This window comes from Taudactylus pleione, unplaced genomic scaffold (genome assembly GCF_031769625.1).
Source record: "Taudactylus pleione unplaced genomic scaffold, aTauple2 ptg000301l, whole genome shotgun sequence".
Classification (NCBI taxonomy): Eukaryota; Metazoa; Chordata; class Amphibia; order Anura; family Myobatrachidae; genus Taudactylus; species Taudactylus pleione.
Genome location: NW_028284702.1, coordinates 2,120,294 through 2,140,464, shown reverse-complemented (window position 1 = coordinate 2,140,464; position 20,171 = coordinate 2,120,294). Strand labels below are relative to the sequence as shown.

Here is a 20,171-nt window from a genome sequence, read left to right as displayed (position 1 = left end):
CAGGCTGATTCAAATAGACACAACCCAGCCTCCAACAACTGAGGGTCCCTAGATTCCCGCCACATGCAACATCCTAACAGTTGTTCATATTATATACATTTTGTTGCTTGAAGTCTCTGCGGTCCATAAGTTGAGAATGCATGATGCGATCTCCACACCGACGATACCGGAATACTGTGGAAAGAGTACGCATCAGTACAAAACCAAACACGGCTTACTTAGCATGTATAAAACCTTAGTTACCAAATAATCTTTATTTCACAGCATTTATACTAAATGAACGAACTTAAATCTTATAGCTTAAAGCTTATGGAACCTTGTACGTGGATATGTAATGTGTGAGTATGCTGGGTTTGATATAACGCTAGTTAACTGGAGACAGATGCGTGCGCATTTAGCTACTAAACAGCGTTTTCATATAGGGTCTTAAGCATTCGCTAATATGCGACTAGTTAACAGCGCAATTGTGCGTATTAATGTGTATATGAGAAATGATGAAAGATGCAATCGCATGGTGCTAATAGTAATATCACCATATGTATTTATTTGTGAGTTTATCTAAAATGGCGCTTGGGCGGCCATTCGCAAAATGGCGTTTTGCGATCTCATTTCCAAGATGGCGTCTTGTGGCCAGTCGCAAGATGGCGTCGCCGCGATTCAATTTTAAACTGATCTTGTCTCAGCCAATTATCCAGCTACGACAGGACCATGGGATGATAATAACACGTTGGCCACTCTGCCTTCCCCCAAACTCCACCGGCAAATCTGCGTACCGTTCCATTGTGCCGCAGGATACTGGCTGTAAATAGCTGCATTAGTTATTATCTAACGCTGTGAGCTTTAGTAAACTAAGTACTTTCAGATTTTCACTATAATGTCCCCTTTTATTAAGGCCTACCCTGTCATTTGTCTTTAGGTTTGTAAGTTGTGCAGCAATATTTTTATGGGCTTGTACATTCGAGAAATGCTCATGTGTTGCCATAACAACAAAACACTGCCCAGACTTTTCCGTATTAAAATAAAAGCAACAGTGAAAATAAATCTAAGGATCATAATTTGATTTAAATACATTCCACTGAGCTACAGTCTAACACAGACCATTGTTGGGAGTTGTGCTTTATTTCTTTCCTTTGTGACTGCAAGTAAGAACATAAAGAATGTGAGTTGTGTTTACTTTTTATTTAATTAGTTTAACACAGTAGGACAATGAATTACTGTTTGAAGTATACCTGAGCTTTCTAAAGGGATCAAAATGAGATTAAAATGATAAAAATAAAATAAAATTAAAGTGTGATTTATTTTGTATCTCCATGTTTCGAAAACTCTTTATACATTTTGTCAGATATTGTGGCTGGAATACCCTGTTGGGCAGTGATAGTATCAGCGTGTGCACAGTGCTAAAATATTGTTTGATTTAATCACTATAAGGGGCCTATTTATCACAATCCGCATCTCAGTTGCGGGTGGCATGTGATAAATTTGCCCAAAATCGCAATGCGATATTTGAATACATCGAAGGGATGTATCAAATAACGCATGCAGGACAGAGCTTGCGAAAAAGAACTGTCCCTGCAAATATCTACCCCACACTTCTCAGGGTATTTTTTGCAATAACTACCCTGAGAGAGTGACTGCACATGAGCCATCTGCTAACACCCCCACAACCCCCTCCCCCCTCCACGTGATACCCCCATCTTCTCCCCCACTAAGCTAACACTTACCTGAACCCAGGGACTGGTGAACGGTGATCTGTTGAGCACCTCTGCTGTAAATATTTGTGTATGACTAGCCTACACAACACTGCTAACAGAAGTAGCAGAAAGTACTCATTTATGCTTTTGCAGAAAAAATTGTTTCCATTCATTTTGCTGCCACCTCAGATCTTGCTGTCTAGGTAACCATATTTGCCTACTATCAGGGAGAAGCCCAGAGAGGAGATGCAACGGGCCAGACTCTCACTTCATTAGGCCCCACGTTCGTTGTGTCAAAATGCTGTGATTTGTGGGTCTGTGCAGAGGGGCTAAATTATGTGTTTTCGCATCATTTTAGCCCTGCCCCTTCCATATAGACCGCGATTACTGTTTTTATCTACCCCATTCTGCCCACTTCACTTGGAAGAGGGTGGGATGTGAGAGATCCGGCCACACTTCTGGAAGTGCAGGGGACTACCCAAAAAATCATGAGCCTTTCGCAAATTCCGGGAGAGTAGCCAATTATGGGTAAGCCCCATTAAAAGCGCAGACCTGCAAACACACACAGTTGTGCCATGAATAAGGCCCCTGTCAAAATACTGTATGCCATGTGTTTAGTTTTCCCAAGACAGGAATTTTTTTTTTTTTATGACTTTTTGTCACATTTTAATTGAAAAATTGTCAACTATCCAGTTCACCAGGCCGGTCTTTACAATTGTGCACCCTTAAAACATAGATTTGGGATTTGTAATTAAAGTGGAAATAAATAAAGATTTAAATAAGATACTTTAAAAAAAAAAAATTCAAAAATCTAAAAAAAATTTGTATGCACTAAAATGCATACGAGAACAGTAATTGCAGCAATAAAAGTACCATAACATTACTTGTTAAATATGACATGTTATACAAAGGCTTTCTTACCATGAGCTACTGTAGGTTAACCCCTTTTATCGGGCAAAGAGAAATTAAGCCATTTCTCAACAAATATGCCCAATAGTTTCTTTCAAATTAAAATCTTTCACTCAGAGTACCTAAATAGTTTACTACTTAAACCCTTTCACCTTTACATACCAATATTTTGGGGAGATACATCTTCTGTTACACAGTAGGATACGAGTACTTAGAACTAGGCACTGTTTGTGACAGAGAGGGGAGGGGTCTGATACACTGTTCTAATATTGCACCTAGTTTCTGATTGGATGGCTGTGTCTTCATCCATTCAGTAGATGTTTTTTCTTTCAAGAGAGTGCTTCCTGGTCATATAGTTACATTTTCAGTTGCACTTGATGAAAGTTAGTTGTTTAGGTTTGCTGCTCTTTTCACTAATCTAAATTACTTATATAGATAACACGTTTTTGTTGTCTCTTCTTCTCATTTAACCTAGCGGGCCCTGTAATGCTGCTGTGGTTCTGCCTTCCTGACAATGCCCCAGAGTCCTGTGTCAAGCGAGGAGGAGAGGAGGAGCATCTCCGAATACCCTGGGGAAGAGTCGGACTCAGACAGCTCCAGAGAGGACCCGGTCCCTGGAGGGAAAAGCAATCCCACTTCTACCACCAGCAATATTAGTCCTAACCCTCTTTCATCATCCTCGGTAGCTGCGCGAAGAATAAAGGAGAGATCCATGTCCGTTCCCGACGACTCCCATTTCAGCATGATGGTCTTTCGCATTGGGATTCCTGACCTGCATCAAACAGTAAGGATTTGGGGAGAGAGGAAATAACATGGTGCACAATTGCATGCAAGACTGGAACATAATCAGAGCAGATAACTAAATATTTATAAACAATAAAACTCTGGAGCAGTCACTCTGAAGGTCAGACTACAAAAATCAGACATTACAGTGGTTAATTTGGAGTTTCCAGGGACTATTACATCCTTACTGGGAGATTTATCAAATGCTTCTAAAAAGGACAATTGGCGGTATCTATAGCAACCAATCAGATGTTTACTACCATTTTTCTAATACCTCCTGTTAAATGATTGCTGTAATCTGATTGGTTGTTATGGGGATCATTTCCACTTGTCCTCTTTAGAACGTATGATTGAGCTCCCCCTTAGGGGTCTATTTAGTAAACCAAATAATAGCTTTTCTCCAACATTTTTGCTCAGGAAAGCCTTTAATTTAATTTCTCATAATTTAGAATAAACAAATGTGCTGAGAAATCATTGATCTCTATGCCTTTTCTTTTCTCTAATAACAGTCTTGCAGCCTCCACAGGTTTCAATGGGAGCCGCACGCAAACTCTATTTAAAAAGATGAAAGAAGCAAAGCTTCTCTGTAACACATAGGGGTCTATTTACTAAGCAGTGTTAGGAGATAAAGTGAATGGTGATAAGGTACCAGCCAATCAGCTCCTAACTGCCATGTCACAGGCTGTGTTTGAAAAATGGCAGTTAGGAGCTGAATGTCTGGTACCACTCACAGGAGTCTGGTGCTTATCTGCTCTTTATGCAGGTAAATTATAGCCAATGTAAACATAGGGGGAATTCAGTTAGGCACCAGGTTTACGCAGCAGCTAATTGACCATGCTGCCCAATTCAATTAGCTGCGAGAACCCCGTGTTCTAAGCCCCAGAGGGTGGATATTTTCCTTTCAGCCTCGGAACCTGCAAGGAAAAAAACCACGTTAAAATGCAGACTCCTGGGTTAAGGCCCCCATACATGGTGCGATATAGCAGCCGGTCCGATGGATTGGAATGATATCGCTGCTATATTCCGTGTGTGGGTATGATATCGGCCAGTGCGCGCACTCGTGTGATCATACATCGCTCCTCCAGTTCTTTCGGCATGTTCAGTTGATCTGGGGAAGCGATGTACGATCCCATGCAGCGCTATGCGGGTAGGGGACGCCGGCATATCGGACGGTTGGCATAACGATCGCTCCGTGTGTGGAGACCGCCTGATATGTCGGCCATCCGGTCGGCCGTCGTATCGCAAGGTCCGGATCGCACCGTGTATGGGGGCCTTTAGTGCACATTAACCCCGGGTTTACCGCGCAAGGAAAATGCTGAATAATTGAATAGCTCTGGGTGTGAAAACCTGTGCTTTCCCCCGCGAGAAAATCCTGTGCTTAATTGATTTCCCCCCATAGAGTGTTTCACTCATTGCCACTGGTATGCTCTACGGGCCTGATTCAGAGATGTACGTTCATCCGTGGATGAACGCACATCTCCGATGGTTAGGGGTCTGTGTCTCGCTCACAGACCCTCCCCCAAGCCACAGCATGATTGACATGCTGCAGCTTTTGGGGAGTGGAGCGGGGGCATGCCTGGTCACCGTTCCCAGAAACGGGGGTGCGCCATCTCCGTTTTTCTGAGAGGCCAGAGTCTGCATCGGCAGAAGCAGATTCCTAGCCCCTTGCATGACCAGGCACCAGCCAGGCTGCGAGAAGCTTCAGCAGCCTGGCCTGCAGCCTGTCCAGTCGAGATAATGGTTCCAGCCTGCGACGTCGGTCGCAGAGCTGGGAGCGCAAATGGAGCAAGGAGGTGTCTGCATTTGTATCTGAGATGGACGGATTTGTACAACTGCTCGAGTCTGGCTCTGCCAATCCGTCCATCTCTGAATCAAGCCCTATATACACAATGTCACCCAGACATTCCATGAGAATGTGCAAGTATGCCAGTACAGTATCACACTAGCATGACAACTACATAATGACCTCATTGTTCTGCTTACTTTGCTGAATATCATAGCAGCCTGCAACAATTCCACAATCACCAATTTTTTTTACCTTAGTCAAAGAGATTCCTGGTATATTTGTACATGAAATTCTCTATTAAATGTGCTAGAGTCTGCTTAATAGCACCTTTCTGAGTGCTAGACTGCTCATGTGGGATGCCCAATATAGCTTTGTGCTTAGTTCCCACTCTCTTCCTCTTAATTTTCCATCCTTATCTTGAGGTCTCCATGGGGGTCATTACCTGCAAAGTTATGATTAATCTCTAACTCAGCACAAACAAAATCAAATAAACTCAGCTCCCTTCGGCCTCTCTCCTGCTCTCACTTTCAGCCTCTCATTAAATCCTGCACTGTACTACACATGAAGGGCTACAGGGAGTGTTCAGAAAACACTTTAATGAGTGACACTGGAAACTTTGTAAGGTGTGTAATATTTGCTGCTGTGAAGACACAAATTGAACATTGTCTTTAATCAGCATTTTAGCTCATCCTTACAATTCTCAAAACTCTAGATGGATTATAGATTATAAGACTTGCTCCATGACCTGTCCTTATCCCTTTGAATAGAAATTCCTCAAGTCGTATTACGTACAAGATGTTTTAGTTTAACTTAAGTGCATGTTTTTTACTAATTACAGAGAATTAGAGTTATGTATAACTGGAAAAAGCTACATAAAGTTTCTATACACAGCAACATTAGCTCATAATGTGATGAGATTTAAGTTAACTGCCGTTATTTTCTGTTCTCTCTCATAACGTATATCCATGCATTGTCAACTCTATAGAAAGCCCTAGCCAGCCACCTGCAAATACAAAATACAAGTGACAAAAGCCCCACGCAGAAAACTATTGGCTGTGGGTATATGAAACCCCATTGATGTGAGGACATAAGGCACCTGGGGACGGATCCTAATTGATAACCCTTGAATTCTAAATAAAGCTTGGTGATAAAAAAATATGTTTTAAACCAATGACGAAAGTATATTTTTAGACACCTAAATTTTTTATAAATATACCCGTATGAGCTGCCTGTAATATTGCTGTAGTGGAAAAATGGATATTGGACATTTTCCCACTTGGTCTAGATTGCAATTTGAAGGCTCAGATTATTAGTTTGGTCTCTGAGTTCCCAGTCTGAACATAACTGTTAGTCATTATATGCGATGTGTACACATTAATATAAGGGGGCTCAGATAATAGGTTGTGAGTTGCAGCCGTTGCGGGAACTCCTGAGAGTCCTCCTGTATTTATAAAGCTCCAATCATTTTAAAGGCAAAACCCAAGATCTCTTCTAAATTAAGTGGGAGCTTAAATGAGATCTGTGATCCATCTCCACAGTGTTAAATTTATTATGAATATAGAGTAACACTTGGAAGTATTAACATTTTGTTGCACTTGTGTAATTGCATTGATAGGCGGTAAAAAAATGATCATTATCCTCACCACTTTCTCATATATAGGGCTCTATTTATTAACTTTATTTTTACTAAAATAGAGTGAAAAAGGCTGTTTTCACACCCTTTTCACATTATTTTAGTATCACCTTTAGTTATTACTGGGCAATTGGAGTAGAATTCGTAAAATTCTACTCCAACCCCTAAGTATCTCTTATTTTTAGTAATCAGATTGCATTTCCCATAATTGTAATGGGAAATGTGATCCGACCAGAGTTACTAAAAATAAATTGTAAAAAAATACCGGGGAAAGCCCTGTGATAATAACGCCACCTGGAGGTGGCGTTATCCAGGGTCTCCCCCGGTTACTGGGCTCCTACTCTGCTCTAACAGGAAGAGCAGAAAATTGGTAAAAAAAAAAATTTACTTACCTGACTCCAGGGACCGGTGATCGGGCCTCCGGTGATGACTCCCCTTCGGTCAGCTGGTCTCCCATAGTGCACTGCTGCCCGGTCATCAGGTGATCGGGTCCCAGTGCAGTATGGGAGATCACCTGACCGGAGGCATGGAGAACATCACCGGAGGCCCGGAGCATGCAGGTAAGTGTAATTAAGGGAGGGGGGGGGTCGCGATTGCGGGGGGGGCTTTGTGATGGGGATGGGGCTTAGTGCCGGGGGGATAGCAGCGGCGGCCGGTCGGCGCATGCGCGGGCACTTATTCACTGTATTTTTTCCGAAAATACCATGATAAGGCTCCAAAGGGGATTCGCAGGGACAGAGTTTTATTGCAAGCTCTGTCCCTGCAAGGGATTCGTAGTAAATCCCTGTGATATTGCCTGAATTCGCAATGCGAATTCAGTCGATAATATCACACTACAATCTGCATTCAATATGCGGATTGTAGTAAATAGAGCCCATAGGCCCCTATTTATCAATAATCTTTTTACTAAAATATTGTGAAAACGGCTATTTTCACACCCTTTTCACATTATTTTAGTTTCACCTAAATATATGAAAGGGCAATTTGAGGAGGTTTCGTAAAAAAAATGACTCCAAGCCTTTAAATTAGCATATTTTTAGTAAAGCCAATGATTATGCCACCTGGTGATGGCGTTAAGCAGGGTTCCCCCAGTGTCTCACCTACTCAGCCTTCCCAGGGGAAGTAGACCTGGAGTAGGCTTCAGTGATCAGCCACAGTGCTGATTACAGTGATAGACCACAGTGCTGATTACAGTGATAGACCACAGTGCTGATTACAGTGATAGGCCACAGTGCTGATTACAGTGATAGACCACAGTGCTAATCACAAAAAAACCCCACTTACCTCCACCAGGGACCTGTGATCAGTGATCCGGTGAGCAACTCGGCGACCTGGTCATGTGATCGCTGTGCCCCAGTCATCTGATCTGTAAATTGAGATGCTGTGCTGTATCCTCAGTGTACTGCATCAGATGACCAGGGCACAGCGATCAGCGACTGGATTACGAGGAGCTCACAGGGTCACCGATCATCTGAAGGAGGTAAGTGAACGCTCCTGGGGGAGGGGGGAAGAGGCGCATGAGCAGAAGCACTCTCAAAGTATTTTTTGCGAGCTCTGTCCAGACATGCGATATTTGATACATCCTTGATTTGTATTAAAATATCGCATTGTGAATCCTGGCAATTTTGTCACATCCCATCAGCATCTGAGATGCAGATTGTGATAAATAGGGCCCCAGGGCCCTAAATGTTCTTGTCTATATCACACTGCAGTTTGAAACACACAACACAACAATACAATACTTTACCTGCTGTGCTATATAATGCATCACCTTAATGTACTGTATCTATACTGTATTCTAAGTGATTAATTCCTACAGTTGCTTTTTTAGGTACTGATTGTGGACAATTTGTCACATTTTGCTGGGTACAGCTTGGAACATTAAAGAACAAATCTGTCAATTGGATTATCTGCCCTTTTGTTCTAAATCCCCCCTTTTTCTCTTTCCTTTCCAACTTTCTCTCTTATGGGAACCAGTAAGTAGATCTGTATGGATAAAGGGCCTGATTCAGAGCCGGACGCTCTGACTAGAGCGCTCGCTCTGAATCAGGGCCCGCCTACCTAAAAATGGAGCGGCCTCCTGGCCGCTCGCATAGCTGTATGTGACCACCCACAGCTATAGCGAGCGGCCAAATAGATGGTCGCGATGGTCAAGACCATCGCGACCATCGGGCTTGCGACGAGACCCTGCGGTAGGGTCTCGCTGCCGCAAGCCCAGGAGTGCTTTTGGCTCTATCAGAGCCAAAAGCACTCCCACTGACATCACTTGTGATGTCAGTGGGTCCGGACCCAGACAGTAGGCGTTCCCATGGGAACACCTCCGCCTGGGCAGATACGCCCCGGCACGCCCACCAAAAGGGGCGTGCTGTCAGTCACCATCGACAGCACGTCCCCTTTGGTGCGAGACCCATAGCGACCCTGTCGCTATGCGGGTCTCGCGCATGCGCACGACGGAGCTCCCTCCGTCGTGCGCATGCGCATTAGGGCACCATGGACCCGCTTGCGAGCGCTCAGCGCTTGCGAGCGGGTCTGAATTAGGCCCAAACTCCGCTACTGATCTCAAAGTCATCTGTTGATTTTAAAGGAGAGCGACGTTCAAAGCATAATATTTGGTTTTGGGTGGCTTTACCTAAATTGTAATAAGTTGCTAAGGGCTCTATTTACTACAATCCGCATATTGAATGCAGATTGTAGTGTGATATTATCGACTGAATTCGCATTGCGAATTCAGGGAAAGCCCCAATAACGTCATCTCCAGGTGGAGATATCACAGGGCTTCCCCCAGTATTTTTTTCACAATTTATTTATTATGATATAGTTCCCTGACTCCTGCTGTGCTCTGACATGCAGAGTAGAGCCAGAAGCCAGCCCCTGTGATCAGCTGTGTGGTCTAAATAGACCACAAGCTGTTTACAGTAAAAAATAAAACACTTACCTGCATCCAGGGGACCGGTGATTGGTGCTCTGGTGAGGTCCTCTGAGGCTCAGGTCAGCTGGTCTCCGGTCTCCTGCATTGTGACCGTGATCAGCTGACCAGGGTCACAGTGCAGGAGCCCGGAGACCAGCATACCAGAGCCCCAGAGAGAGGACCTCATCGGAGCACCGCTCACCGAGTAAGTGTAAGCTAACCGCGGGGGGGGGGCATCAGCGGTTTCCTTATCGCAAGCTCTGTCCCTGCATGCAGATGTTAGTACATCCGTGTGATGTTTCCTAAATACTGTATATCACACTACAACCGCATTTTAAATGCGTATTGTAGTAAATAGGGGCCTAGATCACAATAGCCACCTTTAAACAGACACTAACCATATTTACATACAAATTTAGGGCCTGATTCAGAGCCGCTCGTAAGCGGCCGCTCGTTCGCTCCGAGCGTTGTTTGCCCAACTGCGCATGCATACGGATCGTTATACGCATGCGCGAACCAGTCAGTGCAGTCGACATTCATGTGCTCGCAAAATAGCGAATGCCTGATAATTTGAGTGACAGAATGAGGCGTATGTGGGTGGTAACAGGGGAAGGTGCTTGAAAACGGGGAGTGGAGATCCGAACGCAGGCGTGCTTAAAGGTCAAAATGGGCGTTTTATGGGTGTGCATAATTAATACAGCAGCGTCATTGACCACATCACTGGGTTATTTTATAGCCAGAACTGCTCGCAAAATTGTGGTAGCAAAAACCAACCCCAAGAATAGCGAGCAGTTCATACCCTGGTCGATGTACTCGATTAATCTAATAAATAGCGGATATGACGTAGGATGCGAGGGGCCAGGGGGCTTATTTTTTAAAAAAACGACCGCAAGTTTTATTCGCTCGTTCAGACCTAGAGGCGTGAACAGACCGCTAAGAGCAAACGGTTGATTTGAATAGCCACCCCTATTTTCTGGACGAGCGAGCGCTAATTGCGTCCGGCTCTGAATCAGGCCCCTAAACATCACTTGAGGGTTTTAGCAGTGGCGGGCTGGGCCGGGGGGCAGGGTGCCACGTGCCCCCCCGGGCCGCAGCGTCATGCGGGCCACGGGCAGTCTGTGTCACTGTGACACAGACTGCACTGCGTGTGTAGCGCTGACCGGACGGAGTTCGGTCAGCGCTACACAAGTGACAAACACACAGCCGCCGGCTCTGGCAGCTGTGTGTTTGTTGTAAGCAGCAGCCAATGAGAGTCTGTCAGACTCTCATTAGCTGCTGCCGCGCACACTGCAGGAGCCGCTCCATCTTCCGGCTCCCACAGTGGGCAATGGGAGAGGCGTCATGACGTCCTATGACGTCTCTCCCATAATGCCCGGGAAGGACAGATGGAGGAGCGGATGGCGACAGCGGGAGCGGGGATTCAGGTAAGTGTTTTTTTTTACTACGTGTCTACTGGCACTACAAGGCGGAGACCACTACTGGGGGCACCACAAGGGGGGGACTACTACTAATGGGGCAATACAAGGGGGGGACTACTAGTACTGGGGGCACTACAAGGGGGGGACTACTGGTGGCACTACAAAGGGGGAACCACTACAGGACTGGGGGCACTACAAGAGGGAGGGACTACTACAGGGGGCACTACAAGAGGGAGACCACTACTTGGGGTACTACAAGGGGGAGATCACTACTGGGGGCACTACGGGGGGGGGTACTACAAGGGGGGACCACTACTGGGGATTATAACTGGGGGCACTTCAAGGGGGGGACTACAACTGGGGGGACTACTACTGGGGGCACTACAAGGGGGGACTACTATTACAAGGGGGGACTACTACTACTAGGGGCACTACAAGGGGAGGGGACAACTACTAGGGGCACTGCATAGGGGGGAGGGGAGTACTACTAGGGGCACTACATAGGGGGGAGGGGACTTCCACTGGGGGCACTGCATCGAGGGACCACTGCTGGGGGCTCTATAAAAAGGGCAATACTGGGGGTACTGCATAGGGGGGAGACTACAACTGGGCCCACTATTTAAGGGGCACTGCATAAGGGTCACCACTATTTGGGACACTGCATGGGGTGTGGACTGCTACTGGGGGCACTATATAAGGAGCACTGCATAGGGGTACCACTAATGGGGGCACTATATAAGGGGCTTACTACTGGGGGCACAGGGGGGACCACTACTGGGGGCACTGTATAAAGGGCACTTCATAGGGGGATCACTACTGGAGGCCTGCATAAGGGGATCCTCTCCTGGGGCACAGGGGGGCACTGCATATGGGCACCACGACGGGGCTGTTCCTAATCTTTATTTTTACTTTACATTAATCCCATATGGACCCGCCTCCTCCCTGGAACACTTGAGGGGGGGGGCGCCGTAGCACGCATGTTCTTCGGGCACCCTGGCTACACGCTACCCCTCTGCCAGGGCCGCCTGCATGCATTTGCCCCCCAGGCAATTGCTCAAGGGCGTTCAGGGAGGTTGGATGGTGCTTTTCGACTGCACTTTTCAATTAGCGCCATAGATTCTCTGGACTTTGACTTGGCCATTGTTTGACATTCTCCTTATTGTTTGCTATCCATGCCGGTGTAGCTTTGGCTTGTGCTGAAGTTTCTCTGGCCCTGTGCGCTGACTGAGCCCTCAGATACACACGCGTTAAAACAGACTTGAAGCTGCCGCCACTGGATATGCGCTGCAGATCTGTTCCATCTTTTACACTGTATGTTATGGCCATAGTTCTAGTAAAATGGTATTATACGGTGCTGTTCTTTTGGTTATGATTTGAGGTGTTGGCAGTAGTAATGGGAGGGGGGAGGTGGAGGTTAGAGGTCTATGTACTAAGCCTTGGAGAGTGGACGGAAATAAAGTACCAATTAAACAGCTCCTAACTGTAATTTTTCAAACACAACCTGTAAAGTGATTGTTAGGAGATGATTGGTTGGTACTTTGGACCTGATTCAGACCTGTTCGCTAAGGTGCTATCGCTCGATGCCGGGCGATTGTTGCTCAGTGCGCATGCGTATAATTCGCAGTGCTTGTGCACAAGCCAGTCTTAGCGATTGGGAATTGTGCGCTGGTAGCACACAGACTTCCCGCTAATTTGAGTGACAGAATGTGCCGTTTGTGGGTGGTAACAGGGGAAGGTGCTTGTGAACGAGGGAGTGGTGTAGTGAACGCAGACGTGTTAGGCCGCGAAAAGGCTGTTTAAAGGGCGTGCATAATTAGCAAAGTAGCGTCATTGTACACGTCACCTGCATGTATTGCATCCAGCACTGATCGCAGTGCTTGCGGCGGGGAAAGGCAACCCCAAGGGCTGCGAGCAGCTCCGATGGCTCTCGATGTTACCGATTAATCAAACAATTCCAGGAGATGACGTGTGTTGCGAGGGTAAAAGGGGACGTCTTAATACACTAGCGAGCGCTCAGTGCCATAGCTCGCTAATACATAGAGGGCGTTTTTACGCCACGCAGTGCGAGCATTTAATTTAAATATCCGGCCCCTTTTTGCCAGTGAGCGGCCGCATCTTGCAAGCAGGTCTGAATGAGCTCCTTTATCTCTCTCCAAGGCTTAGTACATAGAGCCATTAGTTATTCTCCACTGCAACCAAGTCTTCTTCTAGGTGGTTTTAGTTTCCTTTCTAAAAACAGGCAGTGCAACATACTTGCCAACCCTCCCGATTCTGCCGGGAGCCTCCCGAAAATCGGGAGCCGCTCCCGGCCCCCCGGGAAGGCAGACAAGCCTCCCGGCCCCCGGCGATCCCCCCGACCCTCCCCCCTCAGTTCCACGATAAACCCCAGCAGCAGGGGGGACCCGTGGCCCCGCTCCATGTTTCACATTGCTGTTAATCGCGGCATTGTGCAAATCTGTACATCTCTGAATCAGGTCCTAAGTGAGGAGATAGGGGGAGAGGTCAAGGGAGAAGAGGTAGGTCTAAGTATCAGCACCATATTTAACTTAGTGTTAGGGACTACAGCTCTCATTCAGATCCGGTCGCAAGCGCCGATGCGCTCGCAACCGGGGCGTGTGTGTGTGCAAGCCCCGGAGCGAGATCGAAACTCTCTCGCTCCGGAGCTCTCTACAAAAGGGGCGGGTGGTTAAGGAACGCCTGCCGTTTTGTGGGCGGCCGCACTGACATCATCAGTGATGTCAGTGGGAGCTTCCTGCTCGATCAGAGCAGGAAGTTCCCTGGGGCTTGCGGTTGCCGAGACCCAACCTTAGGGTCTCGTCGCAAGCCCCGATGGTCGCGATGGTGTTGACCATCGCGACCATCAACCTGGTCGGTCGCTAATTTGTGGGTGGTAACTCACAGCTTAGCTAGCGACCAGGAGGCCGCACTAAAAAATGAATGAGGGCCAACATCCCAAAAATGATAAAACAGTGGTGTCAGCACTGGGACGTTATATATCAATCGTTAAATAATTCTCCATTGTTCTCTGCTCCTTCAACTTCTGCATTCTCAATATAAGTTACTGTCACCAATGAGGGTCTATCCAGTAGTCTAACAGCTAATGTAGATGAATTGGATGCTGATGTAAGATTCGGTATAATTGAATTATCAGCGGCTTGCCCTCTGCACCCTCTCTAGACAGTCCATGCCCGGCAGCCGTGCTCTGCTGTGACTTTTTGCCGCTTGCCTTTGATTGACAGCTGCTCATCTGCAGCACTACAGGCCTCTTAAATTATTTCTAAGCAGCTCTCACTATGAGACGAAAATACAAAAATTGGCATTGGCATTTGCGTATGCAGTGTGTGAGAGGATAACGAACCAATGCCATCCCAGTATATTAGTAGCCCTTTGGATGAATATTACCATGGATGAGAACACAAACACAGTTATCCTGTAAAATTAATCAAGGATAATTAAGTGTCTCTTTCATATGGCTGTTTTATATTAATGTTTGCTGAAAGGTTACGGTTTGCCATGTAATATTTTTATTAATGACTTTAGCACCTCAGGACATTGGATACGTTTCATGAAATTGCTGCTTACTGAGAGCATATTAGAGAGTAAAAATGAATGCAAGCTCTAAGCAAATAGGAGACTTAGGTTCATGGTGCCTGACGGGGTTAGGCACCACCGGGAGGACGTTAGGGTTAGGCACCCCCCCTGTGGATGTTAGGGTTAGGCACCACAAAGGGAGGGTTAGGGTTAGGTGGGAGAGAGAGCTCTGTCGGGCTTCTGTGGTTGGGATTTGAGCCGACGGTATTTTGAACCCATTCCGCCTCCAGCATGACTCCATTTTGATAAGGACACCTGAGTTATTCGGAAGGAGGCTATGTAGAGCAGTGATAGAAAGTATGACTTTTGTTTGGCTAAAATGGTTTTTCCGTCGCAGAATTGAGCAGCTCACAGTCGTTGAGAGAACACTGAGGGCCTGATTCAGAGCCGGACGTTCTGACAAGAGCGCTCGCTCTGAATCAGGGCCCTCCTACCTAATATTGGAGCGGCCTCCTGGCCGCTCGCATAGCTGTGGGTGACCACCCACAACTTATGCGATCGGCCAAAAAGATGGTCGCGATGGTCAAGACCATCGCGACCATCGGACCTGCGACGAGACCCTGCGGTAGGGTCTCGCAGCTGCAAGCCCAGGAGTGCTTTTGGCTCTATCAGAGCCCAAAGCACTCCCACTGACATCACTAGTGATGTCAGTAGGGCCGGCCCCAGACGGTAGGCGTTCCCATGGGAACGCCTCCATCTGGGCAGCCACGCCCCCGGCATGCCCACCAAAGGGGGCGTGCTTTCAATCACCATCGACAGCACGCCCCCTTTGGTACGAGACCCATAGCGACGGCTTGGCTGTCGCTATTCAGGTCTCGCGCATGCGCACGATGGAGCTCCCTCCGTCGTGCACATGCGCACTAGGGCACCATCGACCCGCTTGCGAGCGGGGTCTGAATCAGGCCCTGAATTTTTTAAATTGCGAAAATTGTACAATAGAATGTCAGGGTATCTATCTGTGTCCTGAATGCTAACATGAGAGTTACAGAGCCCAGCAATTCTAAATACATATTATAAGTAAATGTACAATGGACTGGCCGAGAAAAACAGGTCTCACATTAAGCCAACTGAAATACTGGCATGACCTGAAGCGAGAATTTTATAGAAGACAGACTAAAATATTAATGAGCTGGAGTAGACCTGTTTAGAGAAATGAGCTGAAACACTTTGTAGAATCAATGAACGTGTTGGAAGCGCTTAGTTAAAGTTACTGGTGCTAAAGGTTGTGCCTCAGCTACTACATCAGTCGTGCATGAATAAACTCCATAATGATGAACATGTGGACCATTTAAAGGTCTTATCAATGCAGGGTATAGCAAATACTAAACAGTTCACAATATTTTACCTGTAACTTATATCCCTTTCACACTGCCAAAATTACCCAGGTTATTGCCAGGTCGACCTGGGTCGTGGCTCAGTGTGAAAGGGTCCCTGAAAAATAACCTGGGCCAAGTGACCCAGGAATCCAACCCTGGTAGCGATCAGGGTTGGACACGGGAACGACCTGGGTCATGTTGCAGTGTAAACGGTCCGACCTGAGTCATGTCTAAACTGAGCTGATTGGCGGCCTTGGAGCAGTCACTACCCACTTTATAATCCCTCACAGGTTTAGCAAGGCAGACCTGGGTTCAGTGTGAACGGGGCTTACCTGGGAATAACCCTGTTTGAAGGTGCAATGTTATACCCCTTTTACACCAAAATCCCGGGTCCGACCCTGGAATTTGAACACTGGTCAATCCCGGGTTGAACTCGGCTTCAGACCCTGTTTACACTGCAACTCGACCCGGGTTATTCCCGGGTTTGCCCCGTTTACACTGAACCCGGGTAATCCCTGCTTTTCTCTATAGAAGTAATTAAAAATGGTCTGCTTTAAGGTCTGACAAAGATGGTCACAAAAGGCAACAAAAGAGAGGGGTGGGGACTGTTTCCAGCATTGCTACAGGCTGCTGTTCTGGCTGTGGCAGGTTGTGTATCAGCCTGTGTTTGTGGCTGCTGGTCAGGCTGCTGTTCTGGCTGTGGCAGGTTGTGTATCAGCCTGCGTTTGTGGCTGCTGGTCAGGCTGTGGTACAGACTGCAGTTCTGGCTGTGGCAGGCTGTGTATCAGCCTGCGTTTGTGGCTGCTGGTCAGGCTGCAGTTCTGGCTGTGGAAGGCTGTGTATCAGCCTGCTTTTGTGGCTGCTGGTCAGGCTGCTGTGGTGCAGGAGGTTAGGCAGGCAAGCGATGGCTTCATGTGAGTCTCTCTATGCAGGGCACTGAAAAAATTACATCATCTGCCGGTGCCCCAGAAGCTCCAATCAGCATCATTCAGAGCTAGCCGGGTCAAATAAGCAGGGTAGCACCCGTTTACACTGCCTCATGACCGGGGAACAACCCGTTTTCAACCCTGCTCTCAACCCGAGTAAGATTGAGTGGTAAATCGACCCGGGTTATTTTTTTGGGAGCCGTTCACACAGAGCCTCAACCCGGATCGACCTGGCAATAACCCGGGTTATTTGTTGGGTATTATACTACTTTTCTATCTGACTGCCGTGTCGCACCCGAGATTATGTTAACGTGTCCATCCCTGGTGCGACCAGGCTAAGACCCCTTATAGACAGGCGGCAAGATCTGGCAATAATCCCGTGTCGATGACGTCATCTGCATCATGTGATGAGCCGGCGCTTGGTGATTATCTCATCTTCAAGCACCGACTCTTTATATGCAGAGAATGGACCCGGATCGCATCAACCTGGGTTACCCATTCGGTATACAATCGGGAAGCCGGCTGCCTTAATACCGGCAGCCGGCTTCCCAACTGTCATATCCCGGCGAGGGATGAAATGCCGGGCGTTTAGATGTAGATGCCTGACATTACCCCGACGCCTGGAGACCGGTGCCCGGCATCCCAATCGAAGGGATGCCGGGTGCCGCAAGATGACAGCCGCGCTGGGGGGAGGGTTAGGTTTAGGGCACCTGGGGGGGACTTAGGGTTAGGCACCCCCCCGGGAGGGTTAGGCTAGGGGGAGGGAGGGTTATGGTTAGGCACCCCCGGGGGGGACTTAGGGTTAGGCACCCCCCGGGGACTTAGGTTTAGGCAGCGGGGAAGGGGGGGGTTAGGGTTAGGAACTTAGAGGGAGAATTAGGGTTAGGCACTTGGGGGGGAGGTTAGGGTTAGGCATCCCTAAGGAGGGTTAGGGTTAGGGGGTTAGGTTAGTTACTACTTACCTATCCACAATCGGGATTTCCATCGCTGTCTGGCTTCCACTGCCGGGAACTCTGCTGTTGTCGGTCAGGCACTGCCGGGACTCGAACCGCCGGCCGACAACACTGCAACACAAGCGGATTGAACACGTGTTCAACCCTTTTCGTGACCAGGGTTGAAATGCCGGGTCACTCGACCCGGGTTATTTCAACCCTGCGCTTTCACACTGCACAGTTACCCGGGTTACTGCGCGCTCACATGTAACAACCCGGGCTATTGCTGCTAGTGTAAATGGGGTATTATTGTCCCTGCTCTGTTATACCCCTTTCATACTGCCAGCAATAACCCGGGTTATTGCACATGAACGCGCAGCAACCCGTTACTGTGCAGTGTGAAACGGCCCAGTTGAATAACCTGGCCTTTCAGCCCGGGTAACAAGCTGGGTTCAACACGGTGCGCAGTGCATTGTGAATGGGTAACACGGGGCGATGCGACCTGGGACTAGTTCACAGCATAGGAAGAGCCGGCACTTGGATTATCTAATCTCCAAGTACCAGCTCAGTACGTGATGGCGGTGACGTCATTGACCCACGGGCCACCAGTCTGAAACACGAGACAATAGCTTAGAACAATATGAACGATAAAATTCAACGATATATCGTTCGTAGCGTTCTGTGTGTAAGCAATGAGCGACCAACGATGCGCGCTTTCGCTGGACGATAACGATATCTTTGGTCGTCCATACATTCAGGCCAATCTGATGATATCGTCAAGAATTGCCTGTTCAGAGATGTGGCAGGATGACTTCACTGAAAGATATCAGTCAGTGTGTACACCCAATATCGTTTGCCCTGCACTACAGAAAGTTCAAGGGAAATCTTTCACCAATATCATTTAAACTGCGCATCGTCCCGTATGTATGAGGCTTTACAGCCGCATATCGCAGTAATAGGAAATTAATTATTGAGGCAATGTATTGTAATGTACTGTATTAAGAAATACATGCAGGAGCACAGGCTCATATAGAAGTGTCTCTGCAATGTGTAAAACGTAAAGTGATTGCTATTATTATATTGAGTACGAATATGGTAATGAGACTACAGCATTTACTACTAACTCTGCCAAGCCACATCTCTATGCTATTGTAGGCATAAGTCACAGTTGCCCACTTTCTTTACTCCTCTGGGAGAATGCCGAGGGTCAAACCAGTCCAATGGGCGGGGTGCGCAGTTCACGCCATATTATGGTAGGAGCGGGGCCACACCCACTGCTGTTCGAAACCACTATTCATGGCAATTTAGAGCGGGGGCAAGATTAGGATGACGTGATTCAATGCAATCGCATCAGACAACCTCCCAGATGCCCAGTTCAGTCAGGAAGTGGACCAACTCTCTAGAGAGGCTGGGAGAGATGCCCTTCCCCCATTCGGTACTCTCCCTGACTTCCTAGAGAGTTGCATGTATGGCCAGGGCCATAGTGAGGGTTGCTTGGTAACGGTAATGTGGGGGGCATGCCTTAATGTAAGTAGGCATGGGATGCCTCCTTTAAAAAAAAGGATTTCACGGTGCAGTGTGCTCCACAGGGGGCAGCAACATGTGCTGGGTTGAAGAGACACTGCCGCTGATAGGCAAGGGGGGAGGGGCCCCGGTGGGCACATCTATCAGGCCCGGGTTTGGGTAATTAGTACCCGCCCCGCGGCCCCCCCATTCGGTGCCTCTGAGCATGGCGTAAGTATACACACTTGCCTGATGTACTCCTGGAGTATATGCTAATGTAATTAAACTTGTTACATCTTAACTGCTAAATCAGTAAATGTGTCATACCCAGAGAAATGGCTTATCTGCTGAGTAAGTCCTAACGATTCTGTATTATAGATTCTGTATCTATTTATCTGTGTGTATCTCACAACTAGACCTTTATTCACCAGCAACTTGTTTGTAAAAATGTTTGTAAAAGGAATTATTCAGGAATTGAGCTTTAACAGACTTCCCAATATTCTGCTGAAGGTCTGCTAAGCGTCATCTTTATATAAAATCTAAATCTAAACCACCGCCTAAAGCTTTTCATCACATGTTTTTGCTATTAATAATTAACCTTTTCAAAAATCTAGCAGGTTTCACTGTTCTGGGATTTCCTCCTCAGTTCCCATGCCTCAATGATAACACTGATAACACTTTTTTCAGTCATTTTGTAAGAATGTGGCTTCTAGTGGTTCAAAGGCCTGATTCAGCAGGGATCGCAAGTCTGCAATCGCACGCACCCAAACGCAGC

The 20,171-nt window shown here is 47.3% G+C and overlaps 1 protein-coding gene across 1 annotated transcript in view; it reads left to right on the top strand.

The window, feature by feature from the left end:
* SHANK1 (SH3 and multiple ankyrin repeat domains 1) overlaps window positions 1–20,171 on the top strand; it is a 618,796-nt gene that overhangs the window by 215,218 nt on the left and 383,407 nt on the right. The window contains exon 2 of the mRNA XM_088482950.1: window positions 3,076–3,384. Within this exon, the coding sequence (XP_088339076.1) occupies window positions 3,115–3,384 (270 nt within the window). The 5' untranslated portion in view covers window positions 3,076–3,114. The remainder of the gene's footprint in view (window positions 1–3,075; window positions 3,385–20,171) is intronic.